Source organism: Phalacrocorax aristotelis, chromosome 8, assembly GCF_949628215.1.
Source record: "Phalacrocorax aristotelis chromosome 8, bGulAri2.1, whole genome shotgun sequence".
NCBI classification, from domain to species: Eukaryota; Metazoa; Chordata; class Aves; order Suliformes; family Phalacrocoracidae; genus Phalacrocorax; species Phalacrocorax aristotelis.
Window position 1 is genome coordinate 35,311,075 of NC_134283.1, and position 23,540 is coordinate 35,334,614.

Genomic DNA, 23,540 nt, shown 5'->3' on the forward strand with positions numbered 1-23,540 from the left:
TTCGCCCTTTTCATTGAGAAGATATGGTGCTTTTCCTAAACCACAGAGCATAGGAGTGATAAAAATGTGAAATCTGATTTCACATTTTCAAAGTCAGAGGAAATATCAATGATTTGAGTGGAAAACAGAGAGTAGGCAGTGCTTAGCTGTAGTCCTGCTCCTTGAAAAGCTAGGATTGGGCTTACAAATTTTTGTGAAAGGGTATCATACTTGATAATGTACAGGAATTGACTCAAGGAACTGAATAGGCTTTCATTTGGCCCTGTTGTTCTTAGTTTTGCAAGAAATCAAAAAGTTAATTATAATTATTTTCTAGTAATTTAGAAGAAAACTGTCACTTTTAAAATTGTAATGTGATCCAGGAAAAAATTGTTATAATTCATCCTTGATAAAGTTCAAGATAAGGCTTGTTCAACTTACTGAAAGGAGAAATGTTTAGCTACTCTCTTCCGAAGCACTACAGAATGGCACGGTTTCTGTTTTTTTCCAGAAAATCACTAACATGTATTTCACAAGGACAATGCTGTTGCTTTTATCCAGGATATTTAAAGCCATAATTTATTCAAGAGGTCTGTAAATAAATGTTTACAGCTTCTTGGTTTTTTTTTCCAGTGGACGTCACATGTTTTGATCTAAATTACTTACCAGGGGCTTACATGCTGTTAATTTTGACAGAGTTCTTCACTGATCTTATTGCGTACGTAGTACCTATTTACCACCAGTAGTGAGACTCTGTCAGTACTACTAGGAAAGTAAACAGTGAATTAGCCACAGTTAAATCCTATGTCTTGGAAACCGCAGCAGACATTTTCCAGTGTGAACAACGTACAAATCAGAACCAGACACAGTGAGCCTGAGGAACAACAGTAAATTCAGAGTCTCCTGGAAGTGATGTGTTGGCTTGTGACCCTCAATGAGTGGCATTAATGTTGGTATTTTAAGTAACAGTGTTTTACTGGGTATTTAAAACTTAATCCTGCAGCCTTGAGCAGTGTTAAGGTCAGCGTAAGACCAAGTTTTAATCCTATGAAAAGATCTGGCCCTGTTATTTTAAAAAGCAATCAAAAACATCTCATTTTTACACACTGCGCGTGCTGGAGACCCTAAGTTGGACATATAGCTCATCCACTGCTATGGGTAAATCTCATTTCATCTACTGTAGAGTATCTTACCTTTCCCATTCTTTAAACCTCCAACTTGCTGTTGCACTCAAATGTCTCCTTTTAATGTATTTTTAACTCTCCCCTTCCAATTTCTGGTGCAGTTTTCTCATTGCTCTCAGTTGTCCGTGCACGAGGACTGCACAGCAGCAGGCGTGGGGGAGCCAGAGGCTCCAGCTAGTGCACAGCACTGACAGAGGTTGAAGCTGCCTTCCCCTTTGGTGCATGGTGGGGATGGCTGTGGGAGCTATGCCTCCTCCTATGCAGCCTGGCAGCATGACAGTTTCATTTTTAAGCTATTTCCTTTCCCTAAAGTCCATATGATTTCCATTCTCTGCTCTTCAATGTCAACTTATTAATCACTCAGCCTCTCGTCTAATACTGGATAAGACTATAAGCCTCTCCTTGCCTGCTTTTCATAAGGCTTCCATGTATTCTATTAAGTTTGTAGTATTATTTCCTGACAAAAATGAGCTGAGATAATAGGTAATATTTAATTAATTTTGTACTTTTTTTTATTGCACCACATTTTTGTACCAGTGCATATTTTTAGTGAAGTTATTAAAAATACTGCCCTCTGGTTATAAGCAGGCCTATTATTTGGTACTGATGAAATCATTTTACATTTGTTTTTTGTAAGAGGAAATCTTAGTAAACACTTAACTTTTACTATCTCAGTTTGGCTACACTTTTAAAAGCTTAAAAAAAAAAAAGGTAATATAAATAAGATAATATTTTCTTTTGCCGGCTGGTTGCTTTGTATAACCTTCCAGTATGTGGTGTGTTGGAAATATCATCCACAACTTCTTGCTAACACACTGCTTAAAATTAAAGTATTCATCTATACTTGAGCCAGGCTGTTGGTAGCTGTACGCTGTCAGAAGGAAGTAAATAATCCCATTGATTTCTGCAAGAGAAATGATGGAGGGAAAGACCAATAGTCCATCCAAGTGTAGATGGCCCATTCGTTTAGTGCACTCCAAATATGTGAGAGCTGTATGGGAAATGCCTGTACAACTACTGTGAGTCCCCAGCAATGCTTGATTTCAAGGGTTTTTGTAGGGAGCCATTTTGCTACTACAGCTCTACTAATCTGTGTATGAGGAGCAATGTGTCTCAGCACGTGGTACCTGTGTGTTGGGGAAAGAGGCAGAACAGTACGAGGATGGGAAGGAATAGCCAAGAGGTCCTCTCCTATCTGCTATGCTACTGCACTACTTTGTCATCCTGGAGAATACAAAGTGACGTCTTGTATTTTATTTTACCCAAATGGTAGAATTATCATCAAGTCAAACAGAAATATGGCAAAGTTAATATATTTAATGATTGTGTCTTGAAAAACGCTGCTGGACTCCGTATTTACGACTGTGCTCCCACCCACTAATAACCCCTCTTGTGGGGTTTTTAACATTTCTGTTTCAGTCTATGAAGTGCTTTTCTTTCCACTCTACTTCTGGTCCCATGGTATGGGAATGTTCTCAGGGAAGAGGAAACTTTTCCCAAGTCTGTGGGGTTTTTTTGAGTCATGTAGCTGCATTATACAGAAGAGCAGGATCTCTGGGGGAAATTTTGGGACCATATCAACATGGCAGTCAAATCCACAGATGCCCTTTATTCTGCCTTTTGAGTATCTTTTATTGAAGAGGCTAATGAATTATTAGGCAACTTTCTCGCATGAGCAAGCCAAAGCCAGAATTTAAGCTTATGCAAGCATGTTTTTCATCCATCCAGAATAGCACAGATCTGAGCTCTTTAATTATCGTAAAGAAGAGACTGTCCCTAGGCAACGGTTCTTATTTCACACTACCTCTTCCAGGAATTTTAGATAGCTTCTGCAACTTGTCACATCTCCTAATAGATGAGATTATGATTCTCTATAGCTCAGCACACAGTGTCCTGGAAGTTTGACCAATTAGGCTTATTCTTCAGCTGGATGAGTCACCCCATACATACTTCATAACAAATGTTTAAATAGTTATGTGTAGATGGGTTACAACAAAATGATGTTAAAATAGCGTTATGGTTGAGCCATCCGTACATAAAAGAAATTTCTTTTATCATTTTACTCCTCCACAGAGAAGCAATGACAACATTTTTTTCTAAGCTGACTGACAGTGATTTATAGGCCTTGCCTCCTCTAGACTGTTTATGCCTTTGGAGTGTGTCCCTCTAGGAAGTTTCTGAACTGCAAAGATCCTATTTTGCAGTAATGATCCAAGGTTTCTCCGTCTGGAGGGGAATGGTGTCTAGTGTTTGCCTTCCATTTTGCATGCTTTGAAGGTAACTTATGTTACCATGCTTTGCCATCCGGTGATGACACTGAGGTACACTAGAAAAGGTCTGCAAATGTGATGACTCTCTCTGTCACATTTGTCTTTGGGACAACAGAACTAACACTTTGCATTTGAGGCAGGGCTTACTGCTTCTTTTTGCCAGTGATATCCTATTTTACAGCTTTAAGAACAATGTCTCATATGCAGTTATCATCATTCCCGTGAGTTTCTGCCCTTATTTCTGTCTATTAGTACTGAAATGAGATCAAATGCTCTTTTGCTTTTCAAGAAGATTATCCACTGAATGATGCCTTGTCACTTCGGGAGGATAGGGTTTCCAGTGACTCCTTTTGTTTTCCAACCAGTCCAGATAACACAGAAATTAATCAGAAGCATTTACATGGTGGAGAGTGGGTATCTACCCACTTTATTGACCGTCACTTAGCTGAAGTTTGTGTTCAAGACACCAGCACCCTGCTTAAGAAGCAACAAGCTGGAGAATAGTAGTTGCTCATTGATTTTGTGCTTGATCCAGTCAGGACCAGTGAGTGTACGTAGACCTGTGCTAGCCCTGAAGTTGCCCAGATTTTTCTGTCTCCAAATAGCACCAAAAAAGCTACTGAAGTGGTCTCTCAGTGTAGGCTTACCACAGGGAGTGTGGGGTTGAAACACATAACTGCGTGTCAGCTGCTGATTTTGTGCAAATTGCTGTCTTTATTACACAAGTAAGTTCACTGGCAATGAGTTTCACCTCTGTTATCACTAAATGCCATAGAGCTATTCATTACTGCCTTTTCAGGGAGACAATGATTTAATGACTATTAGCTGGGTGATAGTTACCCACCATAGTTATCCAACTTCTCATGTCTTCCAGAGTTCTGTTCTTTTCGTGGGTCATTTTCTTAAGAAAGTTGAAGTTATTGGTCTTTCTGAGTTGGAATAATTAAACTATGTACTTGTCTTTAACAGAACAAGTTGGGAGTGAGTGTATAGGGGAGAAATTGAGATGTTTAAGATGTTTTCTTATGAGCAATTTATCTAACTGGAAAAATCATCTGCAAGTATTGACCATTACTTCACTGAAGAAGGCTGGGAACTTCACTTTTTGCTACAAGGTGGAAAGACCCATTTTCAGAGTCACTGGATGTATAATCTGTTCCTGTTGAGTATGCAATGACAATATATTTCTTATCATTAGATCAACCCTCTTCTCCCTCCACCCTGAAACTGCTCTGAAACATGCAGATCCAGTAAACGGTGAATGTAATTATTCACCATACTTTTCATCAGGTTCTTAAAATAGAGTGGAATCCATTCAAATGTTTCTGTAATTGAAATGCTCATACTGAAACAATTATTTTTCTCTGACCTAATGTGAAAGACTTGGAACAAAATCAGTTTGTCTCCAGCCGCACCCTACAAAACAGACATTGATGCAATAATTGTTCATTTATCAAAAACAAGCCAGTATCTGAAGCGCTTGGCTCCTAATTAAGAAAGACTTTTCTGGGCAAGGGCCAGGGCTTGGCTTCCTGTTGGTAACAGCTTTGCTGGAATGGAAGACGTTCCCCCTGCTTGCACTGCTAGAACCTGACCCATCGAATACCCAAGGTTTTCAGCTAGATCTTGTAGTGAAAGGATCCTCATGTGACAGGCTTTGCAATTCAGAGGAGAGGAAAGTCGGGAGCTTGTATGCTTGTGGAGGAAGGTGGAGAGCAGATCTTGATCACTTTCTTTCTGTAGGTAAGATCCGCTGAGATGGGAGCACAAGTTGTCTCGTCCAGTGTGGTGCAGAGAATTGCTGTGTGCTTCTGGGCTGCTAAATGACTGCACTGTGAGCGTAGCTGTGAGAAACACCTCATTTCCCTGAATGCATGCATTTATTTACCTGCCCACCCTGCCCTTGTTTTTAAAGGGCACATCACCACTGCAGCTGTGTAGGTGGCAACTCTCCCTTGCTCTGCTGCACAAACACCCAGCCCCAAATGTGGCATTCCTCTCTTTCTGCTAACCCCGTTCTCCCTTCCCAAACTCCCCTTCCATGCCACGGTTCCTGCAAACCTCTCCATAGGAAGTTCTGCTTTCACTTGTAGGCTATTGCTTTATGCTGATAGTTCTTCCTCTAACCTGCAAAGGAATGAATCCCAGGAAAATGGCATGGGGCTTTTCATTGTGCCCATTCAATAGCTAAATAAATTTAAAGATTCCTCTAATTATTAAGTTGCCACAGGGCAGGAGTAACTCGTAGAGAAAGGAGTCCTCTGAGTGTGAGCAGGACATTTTTCCTTACTGCTTTTTAATACTAACAATAACAGTGTTACCATGGCAACTGCCACATCACATTGGTTATCTGGAAGATGCAGAGTGGCTGCTGAAAGATCCCATTACACTGACTAATGTGAGTGGTGCTCGAGGGAGGGAACACGCTCTAATACACAGAGATTTTTCTCACTTTGGTGATAATTGCTAATGTGGCTGAGATGTTGTTTCCAGGCTGCACAGCATTCAGATGGGCCGTGTGATCCAGGAGAACAAGGGACAAAGCGGAGGTAAATCAGAAAGGTGGCAGGCCCAGGCGAGCCGTGGCAATAGCGTCCAGGCATCTTGTTGCACTGGCACCAGCACTGGGGATGGTATGGTGTTTTCCTGTTGTCTTGCATTCAAAGAGGGACTTGGAAAGGATTCAGTATGAAGGGGTTGATTTCAGTCTCTAGGGACTGATTTGGAGGCTTATTCGCTCCCTTTGGGAGTTCTCAGCTATCATCAGTTAATCTCCTTTCCCAGTGGGCTCAGATGCAGTGGGCATGTTCTTTTTGCTGGGGTGTCAGACAGCCCTCACGTCTCCTAAGTCTTCTCCAGACAGTGATGGAGTGACTTGTCTCTGGATCCACACTTTGCCTTGTCTTTGGAGGTTGAATATTTTCCACTGCAATGCAGAGGGTCACAGTTTTGCCTTTCTCACAAATCTGCTGCCCAGCCCTGCTTGACCTTGTGTCTACTTACATCTGATGCAAACTAGCACCTGTATGGATTCAGACTCTTGTGTATGAAAGGAAATGAGAAATATTGCTCATCATCTTTCTGCCTGAGCTCAGAAATCATTCTTCCCTTCCTCTGGCTGTAATGGAAGAGAAGAGGATAGGTCACGTCTGCCCTAGTTGGTCTCACAGCTTGCATCGAGATAGATTGATGGAGCCATTTGTGGTCATCAGTGACAATTCAGAGCTGTGAGGATGAACCAAATGTGGATTTGTGGCTCTGCTGCCAGAAACCAGAAATTTCTGATTGCATTCTCAGGTATGGTACTATAAACCCTGAATGCTTTCCCCTGTCTGGGTAGAAGTCTGTGGTTTTTGTAACAGTTCCCAGGTAATACCTGGCTTTCTGGTACAGGCTAGGTCCCAAGAAGGTAAAGCTAGGAAGATGTTCCATGTCTAAAACACACACAAGAAAAGTATATTTTGATTTAGCTAGAATGCTTTGTATGACTGGCTTAGGGGCCACCTAAAAAGCAACGAAAAAGAAGAAAGGTATGGCTTTTATATGAAATGAATCATTCCTTAAAGTGTATTCTTGTTTTATATTCTTTTTTACAGAAACATACACATGTACTCTTTTGCAAAGTCAGAAAAGACCTCAAATATATTTTATTTTTGCCATCTGTGAGCACTGACAGAGTAATCAGTTGAAGAGATTTGTTCAGGGTTATTTTTTTCCTTTAATTGATTTTTGGAGAGAAGAAGGAAGTTAATTGCTATGCAGAAAATGTCTAAAAATGGAAGTCACAGAGAATATTCACATGACTAAGGGTTTGTGTGATAGACCTGCTGAATGTAAATTCTCCAGACCATGATATATTAGAGGAAGAAAGGAGTAACAGAGCAGAAACCTCAGCTGACCCTTTGCTTTGGAACAAAATGCTTGAGAAAGGTTTTCATAAGTGACTGCATGGAGGTACCCATTCTGCTAATTACAAAATGTAATTGCAGTTTCCATTTAGTCTGAATGATTTCTTACACTGCATCTTTGTCTTCAACAACACAATGCCACGTTTCATTCTGGTACCTCTGCCACCCCACAGTAAACCCTATTTGTTGGATAATTTTCTTGTGAGCACTTGAGGTGGAATGATATATGCTTAATGCTAGTTTGGCTAATGTAGCAAAAGGGACCGAATGGGATGGAGGAGGAGTTCTTAGCTGACTGAAGCCAAGACAGAGTTTATTTACTGTCATGAAGTGCATTTTGAGTCTTGTAGCCAAACCACAGAATGCTAAAAAAAAAAAAAAAAAAAAAAAAAAGAAAAAAAAACCCAAAGGAAGTGGAATGTTTCACTCAGACATTTTTTTTCCCATGTAATGTTTCATTCTCTCTATTTATAAAGCAGCACAGGCTGCTGATTGAATGTTAAACAGACCTGAGCTCCCTCTTGTTAGTACTTGCAGATGTATTAATCCTGTTGGGCCAGATCCACAGCTAATGGAACTGGCCTCATGCCTTTGAAGGCATCATAATCAGCTCGATTATTCATTTTTGTTGTTTGTTTTTGAAAGGGTAGCTTTTGTAAGTAATTTGCAGCAATAAAGCTTTACATTTCTAATTTAAAATGGAAAGGCTTTTAATTCTTAAGTTACCCAGGAGATACTTTGCTCTCCAAGTCCTCACTTTGTCATTGTAGGAAGCACCCACATAATAAGAATAAGTTTTTTAAGAGAAATGGGTGTATTGGACCACAAATGCTGCCATATTATTAGCTTTATTTCCTGACCCATGATGGTAGACATAGATGTGGAAATGCATGTGAATATGTTGACCTTCTTGAAGGAACAAACTTCCAATTTATTTTTTTTTAAACCACAAGAGTGCACTGAACAAAGGTGTTTTAATTTGTGCATGCTTGACCTTCGGTTTCATTTTATCTATGAAGTCCGTGGGACTGGGGAGTGGTAGGGGGAAGTTATCTTGTGCCCTGGCATATAAAGAGCTTAAATTGTTCTGTGCATTTTTAAATCCAGTCTTCTGTTGTTGATGGCTGATGAGGAAAATGGTAGTGTCACATGTAAAATCAAAATATAAGAAAATAATGGGAGAGGCAAATCCACAAGAAAATATGTCCCGAGGAATACTATTTTGTGCCTTAGTTCGGTACTCAAGCACTCGAGTGTGAAAGGTTTGCTTTGAAAATTGCCCTGCCTGTGGAAGAAGGTAATTTCATAAAGCAAACAGACCTCAGCTTTTCGCTAGAACCTGCCTGATCCTTGGCCATGGGATGGTGTTGGTGCTTGGGTGGTTTTGCACACATAGGCCCAGAGAAAGCCAAGCTTTTGGAGACTTAGATGCTTGCAGCTTTGGGTGGATCTTGCTGGAGTGTCTGTGAGTATCAGTGGGGAGCAAGCCATGGAGCTGGACCTGTGTGTGTGTCAGATGTCAAAGAAAGCCAGCAGCAGAGCAGGGAACACAACCTGTATTTCCCAGGTCGGTTGCCATGTGCTAATCCCTGAACGTGTTTGTACTCAGGCTCCTAATGCTTTCCCTCCAGTGTGAGGGAAGCAGGGAGAGGGGATTATTTTGCGTGTATGAGACCCTTCAGAGGTTGAGTCTTGGCAGGCAAAGGGTAGGCAAGGAAACATTTTATTGATGGCTTGATTTATCTTGTATTCCTGTTAATGCATTTAAAAAGGGCCCTTGAAGAGCTGAGGCATCATGTCCCACATGAAGTGACCAGAGGAAATGTCACAGCCAAGGCTTTGCACAATGCCATTGGAAACTGCAGATGTCACTGATGAAGAGTTAGCTGTGGAGCCGATGTATCTGTCTACCACAATCCCACTAGCTGAAAAACCATCTCAAATTAGTGACCTGGAAGCAAGCCTCTTCCAGCATCGCTCAGCTCATGAAACGGTATGTCAGGCGTTAGTAGACCACAGGTTTGGGAAGAAAAGCACCTTTATAGCAGTGTTCCTTAGTGATCCCACTTGTTTACTTTTGGGTTTTTGCTTCTTTTCTTTTGAAAGTAGCAGAGTCACAGAAATAAGGAGGGAAGGCTTATGGTAGTTAAAAAAGGAAGAAAATATTATTGTAGGAGAAGGGGAAAAAGACCTTTAAACACCTGTATGTATTTATTTGGTGTTCCTAGAAGCAATATTATAGCATCTCAATATACCGGCCTATTCTGATGAAGAATTTTTTTTTAATGGCATTAAATGGCAGAAAAGAAAAAGCAAACCAAACAGAGCTTTTTATTTACCTCAGTGAAATTTCACTAATATTCAGTGGTGGAAGCATCCTTATTGAAAATGACATTGTAGAACTTCCATAAGGAATGGGGACTTGGAAACCGAGCCATGAATTTTCCTTTCAAGGGGTTTGACTTGGCACAGAAAGACGTCATGCAGATCGCAGCTGGCACCAGACACAGTTAAAAAGATCTGAGGCTATTAGTGCCTAAACAGCCACTAGAAATTATATTACATGATGGAGACTGGCTAATATAATTGAGCCAGCTAGTTATTGTGTGCATAATTTAATTATTTGACAAATTGCTTAGAAACACGGTGTTCTTGTTCCACACTCGTGCTACACTCACAGTATTACAAGGCGCAGAGCAGAGGAATTGCTGGTGGGTATGTAGTCACCTCGGAAGAATGATGTTTAAGATGTGCAAACCTGGAGAGATTCACTCGTGTAGTCATGGTGGGGTGGTGTATGCAGAGATGGGTAGAGCCAACGGGGCCACGGCTAGGATAGCAAACTGGCTCACATTCAGCTAGTGCTGTTTCAAGCAGATACCTTTGAGGCTTTAGGGCAGTTGGAGAAATAACCCTCTCTTTCCTCTACTCTGTGAGTCTTTTGGACTTTGATTGCTAGGCTGTGTGGGCTGAAAGGAACCCATGAAATAGTGGGGCAGATGTGAGATGTTTTTGGACCCCGAGATTATACCATCCTCACGGATGGTGTTCAGTGTTCTTAGGAGAATTGGGGACAAATTGGTTTATGGTTATGAATACTGAGATAATGGACCAAAAAAAAAAAGAAAACAACCCTTAAGCTTTGTGTAAGAAGCCATGCCTCACTAAGGAGTACTTTCCCATAGCTCTGAGGATTTAGGAGCATGACTAAGGACATTTCCCTCTTACAAAACATCTCCTAAGAGATGCTACTTAAGGATCTGGGCACCACCTGGAGTAAAGCTGTGCCATAATAATAAAGGACAAATACTGCATCTTCTTGAACAGTACCAAGCAAATATGAAGACCCAGTTGTGTCACTTTTTTCCATTAGCCTTTCAAAATTTCAGAGGCTAAGCTGCTGCTGCAAAATCAGCAACTTATTACAAAAAGATTGTTAAAAATCAGAAGTGAAATGCCATTTTTGAAGAGCGCAGCCTAATCATTTTTACCAGCAGAGTAGATTAGGCTGTATAACAAGGAGCTGGACAACGCACCACACCATTTCTTTGGCCAAGTCTAAACAGTGGAGCAGCTCTTCCTGGGGTGTATTTCAGAGTCCTTCTTCCCCTGGTCAATCTGAGTGACCTGTCAGCCTGTAGCTCCTTCCCTGCCTCGTTTTCTTACATTAGTAACCTGGATTCCAATGGTGGGGTGGGTCACACGTGGATTTCATCCTGGCATACAGGTGGGAGGCAGCCAGGATAGGCAGCTGGATCTGGGAGGTGGGAGATGCTCCTCAGTCTTTCACTTACCATTCCTGCCAAAAAAACAATCATCACCGGTCTTTACCAAGGTGGATGGGCCACCTATACTTAACCCGAAAAAGGAACAGGTATGAATTCATATATGTTTGATAAATAGCTGTAGCTTTCATGTTGAGATATAATGTTGTCAATCATACATTTAATTTTCAGCTGGAAGGAGTTATGGGATGAAGGGGAAAAATCTACCCTCCTGAATTTTTCGGTGTCAAAAATCCTTGTAATGACATCATGAATCTGTGAACGTAAACTGAGATGCCCTTAGAGCTGAAACCTTTCTAGCTGAGCAGCAGGACCTCTAGGACTGACCTTGTGGCAAATGGATTGAATATTTTATGATTTTTTTTCTTGCATGCAAGTGGTCTAGGTTGTTAATGGATTGATAGGTTTCCAGATGTAATTATGGCAAGAGCCTTGTTGCCTATCCAAGCATAGCTCATATGCCCTTCTGTGAAAATAATCTTGACAGAATTTCTGCCAATTTTATTTACAACAAATTTTGCCTCATTTCAGAGCCTTTCTTCTTCTACAAAGAGAAAATTAAACCCAAGAGAATTTCTTAAACTGAGTTGCCTATTAAAGGTCACAAAATTTCCCAATACCCAGCAACACTGAAGGTATCTTGGAGAAGCAGACATGGTATCATCAGTGGCATCATTTCCTGACAAACTTGAATTCCTGCAGTGCAGGAATGGACAGAGGCATCTGCCTTCTGTGGTCCCTTATTCCCATTACAGATGCTAAGACTAGGAAAACTGTGCAGAATTTTGTAGGGGTTTTTCCATGGTAAATGGTCTTTACCTGGGAATTAAATTGATCTCCTTCACAGTAACACACACCTCTGTGCTCTGAGAGCATTAACTCTTCTCCGGGTGCTCCTTGTCTGGCTGGTTTTTCTATAGACAGCAATGCTTTTCCTGGTTGTGGCATCTTCTTGGCCATACTCCTATTCTGAGTGTATATAAGCGTGTATATTATGTGCTCTGAGCAGTGGGAAAGGTGTCCAGGGTCAAACATTTATTTGCCAGGTTTAGAAAAATAATCATGCTTGATATCTAAGAAGCACCACCCACACTGATGAAAATCCCTGCTTGCTAGCCTCTCACAAGACTTGCATGAGCACAGAAGAGATATTCTGTGCTGTTTAATTCAGACAGATTGATAGAGATCACATCATCTGTTTGCACCCTGAGAATTGCTCCACTTAGGTGGCAAATGGAGTGTGGTTCCAAGTGCCTGGGCGCCTGGGCCTTGTGCCTTGTCCGCAGACAGTAGGCAGTTCTTGCTGAGTTCCTCCAAAGCTGGACTGAATGCAGCTGTTTCCTCCCCAAAGAAAGGGCAGCACAGTGATTTTCCAAATTAGTTTTAGACAGCAGATGATAGAGCTTCTGCCTGATTATGAGCAGTGATGGGACTGAGCTTTAGCAGTGGAGCACAAGGGTTGCAGTGCTGTACCAGACTAGCTGAAACTCACTGTCATGACCCAGAGGCAGCTGTGTCAGAGCAATACATGAAAACCCAAAATGGACAATTTCTTACCCCTCTGGAGACATCTGAGCCTACAGAAGGTGCCTACTGATTTTAGTGTCTTGTAGGAAACTGAAGGAGGTTTAGACACCTGACCGCCTTTGTGGATCTGGATCTGAGTGATTGGTTCATGCCATCAAGCACAAGAACTTGGTGGGGGCTGTGCCTTTTCTTTTAATAAGCCCTACTTCAAGCCACGTGGAGGCTCTCCATATGAATGGCTAATCTTTTTGGAATCTTACTCCTTCTGCCAACCATATTGTACAGAGTAAATTTGTTAGATTAATTGTGATTAATTTCATAGAATAATTGTGGTTTGGGTTAGAAAAAACAACCCTTTATTTCTTCAAAAGGTGTTGCTTCACAGTTTTATAGGATGTCTTCCTCTGTGTTTCACTGTGAGGTGGCTTGCATTTGAATGCCCATGTTATTTTCTCTCCCTATACAATTTTTTTTTCACCATTTTTATGCTGAGCCCTCGTAGTTTGTGACACCATCAGCAGAGCCTGTGAACAAAAAAAATACATAACGGTGGAATGACAAGCCCTGACACCAGGGCCATGATTATAAGTTATGTTCCTCCAGCTGCTAATGCAAGTAATATGTGGCTTAAGTGGGAACAAAACCACACCCGCCACAGCTCACCAGCACAGGTTGGATGCTGAATACTAATCGGCAGCTGTCTGCATCCCGTCCCCACTGGGGAAAAAAATATTTGTCAACTCAGTTCAAACAGTGAATGAATTTGAGGGAACCGCCATCTGCTGAGATACCCTTACCCCACCTACACTGCCTGAAAATCCTTCCTTATGACTATCTCCTCTGTACAGTACTATTCCCATCAGCCTCTGTTTAGGGTCTGCCTTTCTCTGCTTCCTTTTTTTGCCCAGGTATTTCCAGACAATTTAGGTTTCCCAGGACTCCAAGGCACTGAAATACCTCACTAGTTTGTGTGACAGTCAGTACCAGCCCAACGCCTGCAGGCTCTGTAGCTCAGCAGGTTATCAGTATTGCTGTCAAAGCCCCTAAGGCTCGATTCTTGGAGGGACCAGCAGCTCCCTGCTCTTGTTGACTTCCATGGGGAGTGAAGGGTGCACACACTCTCTGAAAGCTAAGGGTACAAACCAGAAAATTTTTGCCAAGGGAAACAATAAGGAATAAAATTGTAGAAACCTTGCAATGGAAAAGGCTATTAAAAAAATGCCCTGCTGTTTGGATGTGGCATTATTCTGTGATTTGCTTTCAAATAAGGCTTTTCATTGTAGCTAGAGAGAGAAGAAGGTAATTTTTGATGAAAAAAAATCATGGGCAGCTGTTGAAATCAAAGAGAGTAGGAAAGATACTCTGATTGACAGCATGAAAGCCAGGTTAACTGGAACACCATTGCAATTAGGTGTCATATCACTGGAACGAAACCTAGTGGCAACTTATGTCCTGTTGCTTCACGAGGATATACCTTTTTTTTAATCCATGCTGTTGTGAAAATACAACATGTACTTCATCTGTGGGAAAGATGGGGAGAAACCAAGCCAAATGTGCTGTTGTTGATGGGGGTTTGACATCTTCCACTGACGCTAAGGGCCTCTTTCTGATTTGTGGAGGATGGGGAGTCTTTTGGTATGGCAATGATATTCTCTTTCCTCCATTCCAGCAGATACTCCCCTCTTAAAGGAACCTTTGGGAACCATATAAGACTTTGGGGAAGGGGCGGGTGAATCCCCCCTTCTTTTACCCACTCGGGCAGTCACACGTGACAGATTCATGCCTGCGGCTCTTCTAGGTTTTATCTGCTCACTAAATTTTATTTCCCCTCTGTGAGTGTGTATATTGCTTAGAGACTGCCAAGGTTCACGTTAATTATAAAAAAAGTGGAGGTTTATTAGGTATTGCAGCTCTGTGATTCTTTGGTGTTTGAATGTTAATGAAGCTTTGTGTGCTCTGGAATAGCTAGAGAGGTGGATCTTAGCTATGTCGTGGCGAAACATCCAGGGGTGGATTTTTCTTCACTTTCCTCTGGGTTTTAACATCTTAGGCGACATTTCATCCCGGAGCAATTTTACACTATGTATCATCATGTGTAATATTGTGTCATGCTGCAATTTTGCAAGTGCATGAAACGGCAGGAGGGAGGTGAGAATGGGCTCAATTACACCCCAAAGGGAGGGGAGAGCTCAGCGAGGGACCTGCTCCTGGGAGGTAATGAATTGGGTGTCAGCACTTTGCCAGAGCAGAGCGACAGAGCAGAGGGGAATTAATCATTTTTAGGGGCTCAGTGGGCAGACAAGAGGAAAGGAACCAGTCAAATCACATTACTAATGGTCATTTCCATAGGCTATGCATGTACATGGGATTTAACAGAAGAAGGGACATTCATTCTCGCTCCAGACAGTTTAGTTCTTTCTTTTTCTGAAGGCTAAAGGAAGAACTTGGCCTTTTTAACTGGCTCAGAGTGAGAAGCCTTCAAAGCAACTTTGGTGGCAGCTCTTGGGGAAGGCACAGTCATTTGGGATGAGAAGGACATCTGGCAGTGCAGGGATATTCCTCTTTCACAGCCTCTTCTCTGGGTGCAGTCAGCCCTGAAGGATCCCGCTGGGATGGAGGAAGCGGGGATGCAGAGGGGGAGAAAGGAACCAGGTAGTCATTAGGGCAGGACGAATCATAGCACAGGGTGGATGTGTACTGCTGGTGTGCAGCTCTTGCTAGCTCTGATGATGAAGATTGTATTTACTATAGAAAGCTAGAGGATGATGAGCAGCTTCTTATTTCACAGGAACAAAAGGTACTTTCTCACTGAGTTACACTCTGTGCATTCCCAGGTGGCATTCAGTGTAATTTCATTGCCCTCTGTCTCTTCCTTTGCCCTGAGCACAAGTTTGTTCCTTCAGCTTAACCCAGGCAAGATTTCTTTTTTCATTGTCCTTCGTATGTAGGGCAGAGCAACCAAACTGGAGGGCTCAGCATTTCTTATTTCTTATTTTCTGAATTTCTAGCCAGGACGGGCCTCTAACAATTGACTTTGGTAGAGCAAGATGTATGTCTTGTTTTAGTGCCTTCAAACTAATGTCAAAGGGGACTTGTGTCATTGTCATCTTTGTGTTACTACATCATTTGTTACTGGAGGAAGTACCAGGCCTAACATGCTCTGCTTTTAAATTGAGAAGAGTGGATGAGCGTGTATTGTACAGGTGGAATTGCTTTTCCATACTGGCCTGCCAGAGCTGGGTTGTGATGGACCTTTTTGGAGAGGAGTCGTTTTTCCCAGGTCTCCTTCTGGAAAAAGGAGAGAGTGTTGGCATACTTAATCCTCCTTTTGACTATACTTTTTCAAAGTAACATTTTTTTCATTTTTTCAGGTGTAATATGACTTCTTTTTGGGGCAGAAATCATGGCAAATTCTGTTTTTATCTCCCTGCAACCCACCTGAGACAACTTCTTCTTCAGCACTATGAAAACGCACACGGCTTCCCCAGGTTGGGAACCCATGGGTGACCATAAAGCTGATCAGAAATATTTCAATTCAAACTTGCAGGCAAGTGTGCTTTGATGGAGAGGCGGTGGAGCCCATATTTTCTTGGTCACATTGGTGCAATTCATACAACTGTACTCCTTTCCTACCAGCTACCTTTTCAGCACACCAGGACTCTCTTACACATGTTCTCTGATGAGATCCAGCAGTAAGTGCTTCTCCCTCTGCAGCTGCCTTTTGCTTAATTGACCCATTTTGCAGCAGAGTAGGCCCCAAGGAGGAGGTTAATATGAGCCGTTATTCTACAAGGCAGGATGGGGCTTCAGTTCATCACTGGAAAAGCCTGTTAGCCCCAATTTTCTAACCTTTTTATGCTTTATTCTAAAATATTCTGACTCAATAATGAACTTATGGATCTCTCCTGCTATATGTAGTCTCCACACCTCTCTTTTTCCTGACTTTTGAACTGGATGTGTTGGGTCAGATTTTATACCATACATGCAGATTTACCTTCACTCTTTCTTTTTGGCTTAAAACACCCACCAAAATTGTATCTCTGGATCTTCCAGCACTGCAGGTGGCATTGCCAGGGCTGCTTTAGCTTCTCTGAGTAATAGTCCCAGCGTGCTGTGTGAGACGTAGGAATACATCTCACCAGGAAGTGCATGTTTCTGCAGGATTGATGAGGATGAGAAGTATTTTCCTACACCGCAAGCAATTACAGTGGCCCTTTGAGTCTGTGCAGGGATTGCATACCATACAGGTTCTCAGAATTACAGCTGCTATGATCACCGAAGGAGACAATTAGAACGAAATCCAGTGTGAACCAATATTAAGCAATCAGTATGTCTTTATTGATATAATATTACAAATATTATATAATATTATTGTTATATTAATAGTATTATATTGATGAATTCTGAGATGTGGCTGGCTTGCTATTTATTAGCTGCTGTTCCTGACAAGCCTGTCCAGTGTACTGTAGGAATTATATCTGTATTTCTCCACTTTCTACCATGACCAGTCTCTTATACATTAGTTAAGGAACAACTTCTGCCTGTACCTTGAACTCCATTTCCTTGAACACTCATACAAGAAAACAAAGATTGTGACATAACTCTAACAAAAGGGTGGATGAACTATGAATAACTAGATGGAACAGAAAAAATTGTGCCTTTTCCTTGCTAGGGCAGTAAATGATAATGATTGCCTTTAGTACAGGTAGGTGCAGCCCTGATATTGGGCCAGGGGCATGTTTTGAAGGATGAGCACTTGCATGGTACAGTGGTAGCATGCCTGCACGTAATGGCATTAGCTGGGGGCAGACACATGGTCTCTGCCACATCCTACCATTGCGGTTCTCTCAGTGGTTGGGTTTTGATGTGACCAGGGAAAATTTGCAGCCCTGGACTCAGCTTCTGGTGCCATGATGGGAAAGTGGGATTCTGAAGCGAACAGATTGAGGTCATGGGTAGGAAAAAGCCTCATGGATCGCTATCTCTCCTGTAAACCTGTGCTTGACCTCTAACTTTTGGTGTAGGAACTTCCTCAGCGTGAGCTCTCACAGGCTCACCAGGCACAGGAACATTGCAGCCCCTTCTTCATGCGGCAAACATCCTGCAAAATGCATGCTGCTGGTGTTCAGTCCCAGCGAGCCGGAGCAAGCTGGGGAGCTGCCGCAGCTTCCTCCCCATGCTGCTGCCTGTGCACAGCTTTAAATGTTTCCCCTGCTCCTGTTCCCACCCAAATCACCTCTGTAAGTGAGTTCATTTGATTAGAACTCTAGTTTGCATGGTAACACTGGAGCCCCAGGGTCTATGATATTTTTTTCATGCCAGTCCAGATCAGTGTGAGACAGCAGCCTTGACAGGATGGGTTGCTATAATTTAGGCAGTAGAATTCCAGAGCCACTTAGGCTGCATTTGTGGAATTACCAGCTGGGACCAAGAAAGCTTTAGGGAAGAGGAGAAGGAGAGTGCATTTGGGACCCTTGCTCAGTCTTCAGGGAGGACGCAGCTCAGCTAAAATCAAGGATCAGGGCCTCAGTCCAGACATCTGAATGGGGCCAGGAAACTTGCTGTAGAATGAACTAGTTAAGAGGGACCTGGAAGGGGTGGAGAGAAGGGTGCTACAGCGAAGAAACAGAGTGGTTCAGCAAAGTAACCTGCTTAGGAATGAGGAGAGGGGAGATACTTGAGCCCCCAAAAGGGTATTGTGTCTGGTACCTCCAACAATGGCACCTGCTCTTGGACATGCTGTGGGATTTACATGCTGGGCTTTGCTGGTGGTCAGGGTATTCTTTTACAACTTCAATAAACCGAGAAGGATTCCCTTTCTCCCATCCTTCCCTTCTGCAAGGTAGAAGGTTGAAGCACAATTTGTCCTTGTCGCATTGCCCAGAAGGCACAAAGGGGTGTGTGCTACAAAAGCTTCATTCTTCCTACCTGCTCGCCTACCTCTGCTATCAGAAAAGTGGGTTCTCGCCATAGTTATAAGGCAGCTTATCTGCACAGATTAGACCCTGAATGTGGACCCTGGCTTCTGGCAGACCCTGCTGGGCCAGCAGATGCTGCTGCTGGTTGAACAGCTGAGATCATGGGAACACAAAGCCTCCGAGAACACCAAATGCCTCAGCCAAATCCATACATTTGCAAGGGGTTAAACACAGGAATGTGGCTCCTGAAGGCCTGTGGCAGGATGGAAACGATGTGAGAATTCAGGGCTACTGGATCCAGCATTCATTCAATTACCATGCTTAGTTAAGTACTGCACAGTGGAGTGAAGACTGCAGTCTGTTAGGATGGCTGTTACTATAAGTCATTTAATTATGAGGTTGCTCATATGCCATTTTAACATATGTAGAGTAACATTATCCTTCTTTTGTAGGTCACTATTCTCATAAGTCTGGCTCTTGCATTCCTTGCCTGCATAGTGTTTCTTGTGGTATACAAAGCCTTTACTTATGACCACAGTTGCCCAGATGGATTTGTTTATAAGGTAAGAAACTTCAGACAGATGAATTGCCTGAGATAATGATAGACTCTAATTGACTACATGGTTGCAGTCTAGTCTGCTTTTTTGACCAGGCCAACAGAACATTTGGCAAGAATGTGTTGAAATGGGAAAAGTGTTATGGGAAATGTGGACTTGCATCTGCCTCCATCAGCTACTGTTACGCTGTAATTGTTGGGATTAGCATTTGGTGAACACTACAGACAGATGTTCAGGAACAATTCCTCATATTTGTGAATGGATTTATTGCAGCTGGAATCCTGCGTTTGCTTCCCACACATCCAAATGACTGAGGCTTACTGGCATACATTTTAATGCAAAGCAAACTCCCAGAGTGCTGGCACATGTGTCCTTTCTGAAAGAAATCCAAATTTGCCCTTGTAGTTCATTTTTAGGTGATTTTGAGCCTCTATCAAGAACAAAACCATGTAACTTAATTGCTAAAACCCTGCTGCCCAGTGATCTTATATTGAATATTCACAGAGAACAATTTGCTTGGTCTCTTGAGATTTAAAAAAAAAAAAAGAAGTTTGTAAAATGATTCACTGACTCCTTACTGTGAAGAAACTCACAGGAGTCTTGACCACACTGGGGATCATCTGTGGGCTGGAAAATAGAGTAAGGATGTTGGCGTATTAGTCATTGTGAATTATTCTCTTAGGTTATATAAAAACGAAATTAGAATGGAGTCATAAATTTCAGAATCAGATCCAAACCTGTGCTTCTGAAAAGATTAAAGGTTTTGGACTCAGATTTCAGCTAGTCACATTGAACTGGGAGTTAGGGTATCTCACAATTTAATAATAATTGTACCTGGGGGCCTTTGTGTCCTTGGTGCTACTTTGACTCCGGTGAATACCAACCAGTCTGAAAGGTATTACCGTCTGATTGCTCTTTTACAGCTGTGGCAAAGCAAATTGTTTTATCTGTGCAGTTCTTAGCACACAGGTGTCCGCACTAGCACAGTGGAGATGCATGGGCAGTGCCTGCACAGACAAGAAGCTCTTGCAAGGGCTGGACAGTTGTGCTACACTTCCTACCTTCCCTGACCAAGGTGGTTGTCCTGCAGGTCAGAGATAACACACTGTAGCAGAGCAGCATGTAAGCAGCTTACTCTGCCTCTGCCCGTCCTCTGCTTGTCTGAGGATTAATTCTGGACCTTTCACTACAGAGCTTTCAGTCCAGCACGTGATAAGAGCTGCTCAGCCAGCCCTGCTAGGACCCCAGCAAGAAGGCTCAGACTCTGTGCATGCCACTAATGTACTAAACCAGTCAGACCTTCATTTTACAGTGCCCATTTCCCATCCACAGATGAAATCAGCCTGCAATCAGGGTTGCTAATAGCAACAGGTTTTGAAGGCTGCTGCCTGACTCTAAACTCTGTGTGTTCCCATGGCACTAGAAGGCATTTGGGGCTGCGCAGCAAACACTCTTGCAGCAAGTCTGAGTAAAATGTCATCCATGCAAACAGCTAACCCTGAGATTTTTAAAGCAAGGACCTGAGGCCGAGGGACCACTCTTTACTCCTCCTGCTTTCTTCCCCTTTCCAGCACAAGCGGTGCATCCCGGCCTCGCTGGACGCGTACTACTCTGCACAGGATTCCAACTCCCGGGGCAGGTTCTACACCGTCATCAGCCACTACAGCATGGCCAAGCAGACCAGCTCCCGTGCCGTATCACCCTGGCTGTCTTCAGGATCGGTAAACCATGAAGCCAAGGCTGCCAAGACAGAAGGTCATTAAAGTTACCAAGTGGTAATGGGCAAAGTGGGAGGGTGGGGGAACAACACCATGTCTATACTGCATTGCTCTAGCTGAGGGTGCTGTGCTAACAGCCTGACAGGAATAAATAAAACCCAAGAGCAGGAGTCATCTTAATGGATATTTCTTTTCGTGCATTGTTCTCGTTGATTTGTAACTGAGTCGAGCTCTTGTACAAAGGCATGTTTGATGTTGACTGTACCTTACGATGTAAAAATATTTTTAAATCATTGCTTAACTATTTGTTAGAAAAAGAAATTAAAAAACAAAAAAAGCAAATTAGATAAACAGCCAGAGAGGATAAGAGCAGCAAAGAGAATCCCGCAAAGTTTTATCATTGCTGGAAAGCTGACATGGCTTAACATGCAGTGAAGGAACATCTGAAATCCTTTCAAGAAATAGGGTAGAGAGAACCTGTTGCAATGTTTAGCTTGCCAAAGGGGGGATATGTTGCTGTCAAATTGAATCTAGCATCAGTGTTCATTTTCTGATAAATACAAGCATCCCCTCCTCCCTCGAACATATGCATGTGCAAAAACACATGCACACACAGCCCTGCACAGTGGCCTAAGTAAATCCAGAAAGATCTAGGCAGTTGTAATGAGCCGCCACTGTGCTAGTGATCTTGGTTGGGTTCTGGGGCTGAAATCCTGGCTGGCATTTGGGTATGGAGCAGGATGGAAGCAGCTGGAGGCTGCCATAGTGAAATCAAGAATATACTTCTGAGCACAGGTCTAGGAGTCAGGAGATCAGGGCTTTACTTCTGCTGCTGGCACAGATTTCCTGCATGACCTGTGGCAAGTTACATGAGGCTTCATCCTTTGGGACGTCCCTCTGGAGGGTCACCAAGAGGCAAAGAAATCCCGTTATAAATTGAGGAGCCTCTCAAGACTGGTGATAATGTAGAACAGCATTAAGCCTCTAACTTTTCAGGTCCTGATTTTCCTTCACCCATGAAATTGGATGCTCCTGCTTCCCTCCTTCAACTCCAGATACTTCAGTATTTAATGTCATTCTAGGTAATTAGAGAGGGATGGCCATAGCATGCTCTCAGAGTACAAGGGTCCCATCAAATCTCTGCTTGCAAACACAGACCAGACCCCAAGCTTAATCCAGTCCAGGCCAATGTAAAACATCCGCTCCCCACAAATGGCATGTGTGATTAGGACAGACTGGTGGGATTTAAAGAAAAGGATTCTCTTTTTTCAGAGCTGCAAGCCATTGCTGCAAAGCAGCTCTGCTCCTCGGTAGCAGAGGCAAGGTGAGACTGAGCAGCAGGAGCAGAGTGCACAGGGAGAGCAAGGTTCACATTTGCCTAAGGCTGCTTTTTCAGATTTGTGGTTAGACTGGGATGGAAATTAGGAACTGGCCCCTTCTTCCCCTGCATTGGGCAGTTTTGTCCTCCATTTTGCATACATAGACACTAGAGGGTGTAAATGAGGGCAGAACTCCTCAGTCCTAACAGGCATCATGATAAATAACTGTATAATGTAGCTAAAAATGTAGTGCCAAATGCCATTGTCTGATTTCCTATCCTTCCACCTGTAAATTCATTTCTCACTCAAAATGTACAAACCACCCCCTCCACCAACAATCAAAACTCCAGCAAACCACTGAACAGTTTATAATTTTGTGGTGTATTTTTTGTCAGTAGGTAGCAGAGACTGAAGTATTTTTTGGTGTAATTCTTGAACTTTTCTGACGGGATTAAAATAAAGCTAGATGTGACTGAGCGTCTTTGTGGCTCTGGCAGGTTTTTTTGGTGACTCGGGCTGGGAGGTGGTGGGTGGTGATGTGTGTGTGCCTGGTGCTGTCAAGTGTGGCTGCAGCAGAGACTGCACCTTTGCATGGGACCGAGGTGACTCTGGCTTTCAGGAGGCATGTTCAGAGCTTGCTACTTTAATCACTGCTCCACTTTAATCACTGGGGGTTTATTCCCTATGTTCCTGCCCATTTTTCAATTGCAAATAGAAAAATAGTGCTTAAAACGAAGCTGATCTTCAAAGCAAGTGAAGATGCTTTCTCTTGGTGATTCTTGACTTTATGGAGGGACCTCCCCTCCTTTCCCTTTTTGAGGCCAACAAGGTAGAAACTTTGGCTGGCAGCAATGCCTGCTTTGCCATCTACTCCCAATGCAAGTGTTCATCTGTAGTGGAGCAGGCTCCTTCAGAGGGGCCGTTACAAAAAGCGTTGCAGGGAAATGCAGCTGACAAACCAAGAGCCACCGCTGAACTTTTAAAAAGTTGAGCTCTGTATCCAAACTCTGCAGCTTGGTTTCTAATGAAACCACAACTCACATTGTTCAGAAAGCAGATTGTGTTTCCTCAAGTCCTTCAACCTTTGAAATGGAATGATATGCTGGCATTTAATTGGCTCGTTCCCAAAGGCTAAAGAACGTTTTATAAAAACCTTTGGATAGCTTTGCTTCCAAAAAAAAAGTCTATTCAGAGTTGTGAAATTGAGCTACCGTAGGACAGAAACCACTCTGGTGTTAGAGGTCACCACTGAGTACTTTTGTAATGTGTTAAAAGTGATTCAGCGTGCTTTGCAGCATTGAGTCACAGGCTAATTTGACTATGGTATTTCTACTGCAACTCTCACAGTAATACTCTAACCGTATGTTTACTTTAA

General features: G+C 42.7%; 1 protein-coding gene across 2 annotated transcripts in view; it reads left to right on the forward strand.

The window, feature by feature from the left end:
- Window positions 1-22,642, forward strand: part of NSG2 (neuronal vesicle trafficking associated 2) — a 38,196-nt gene extending 15,554 nt beyond the window's left edge. For both annotated transcript variants that reach the window (XM_075102453.1, XM_075102454.1), the window contains exons 4-5: window positions 19,024-19,134; window positions 20,700-22,642. In XM_075102453.1, coding sequence (XP_074958554.1) covers window positions 19,024-19,134; window positions 20,700-20,891 — 303 coding nt within the window. In that variant the 3' untranslated portion in view covers window positions 20,892-22,642. The remainder of the gene's footprint in view (window positions 1-19,023; window positions 19,135-20,699) is intronic.
- Window positions 22,643-23,540: the final 898 nt, after the last annotated feature.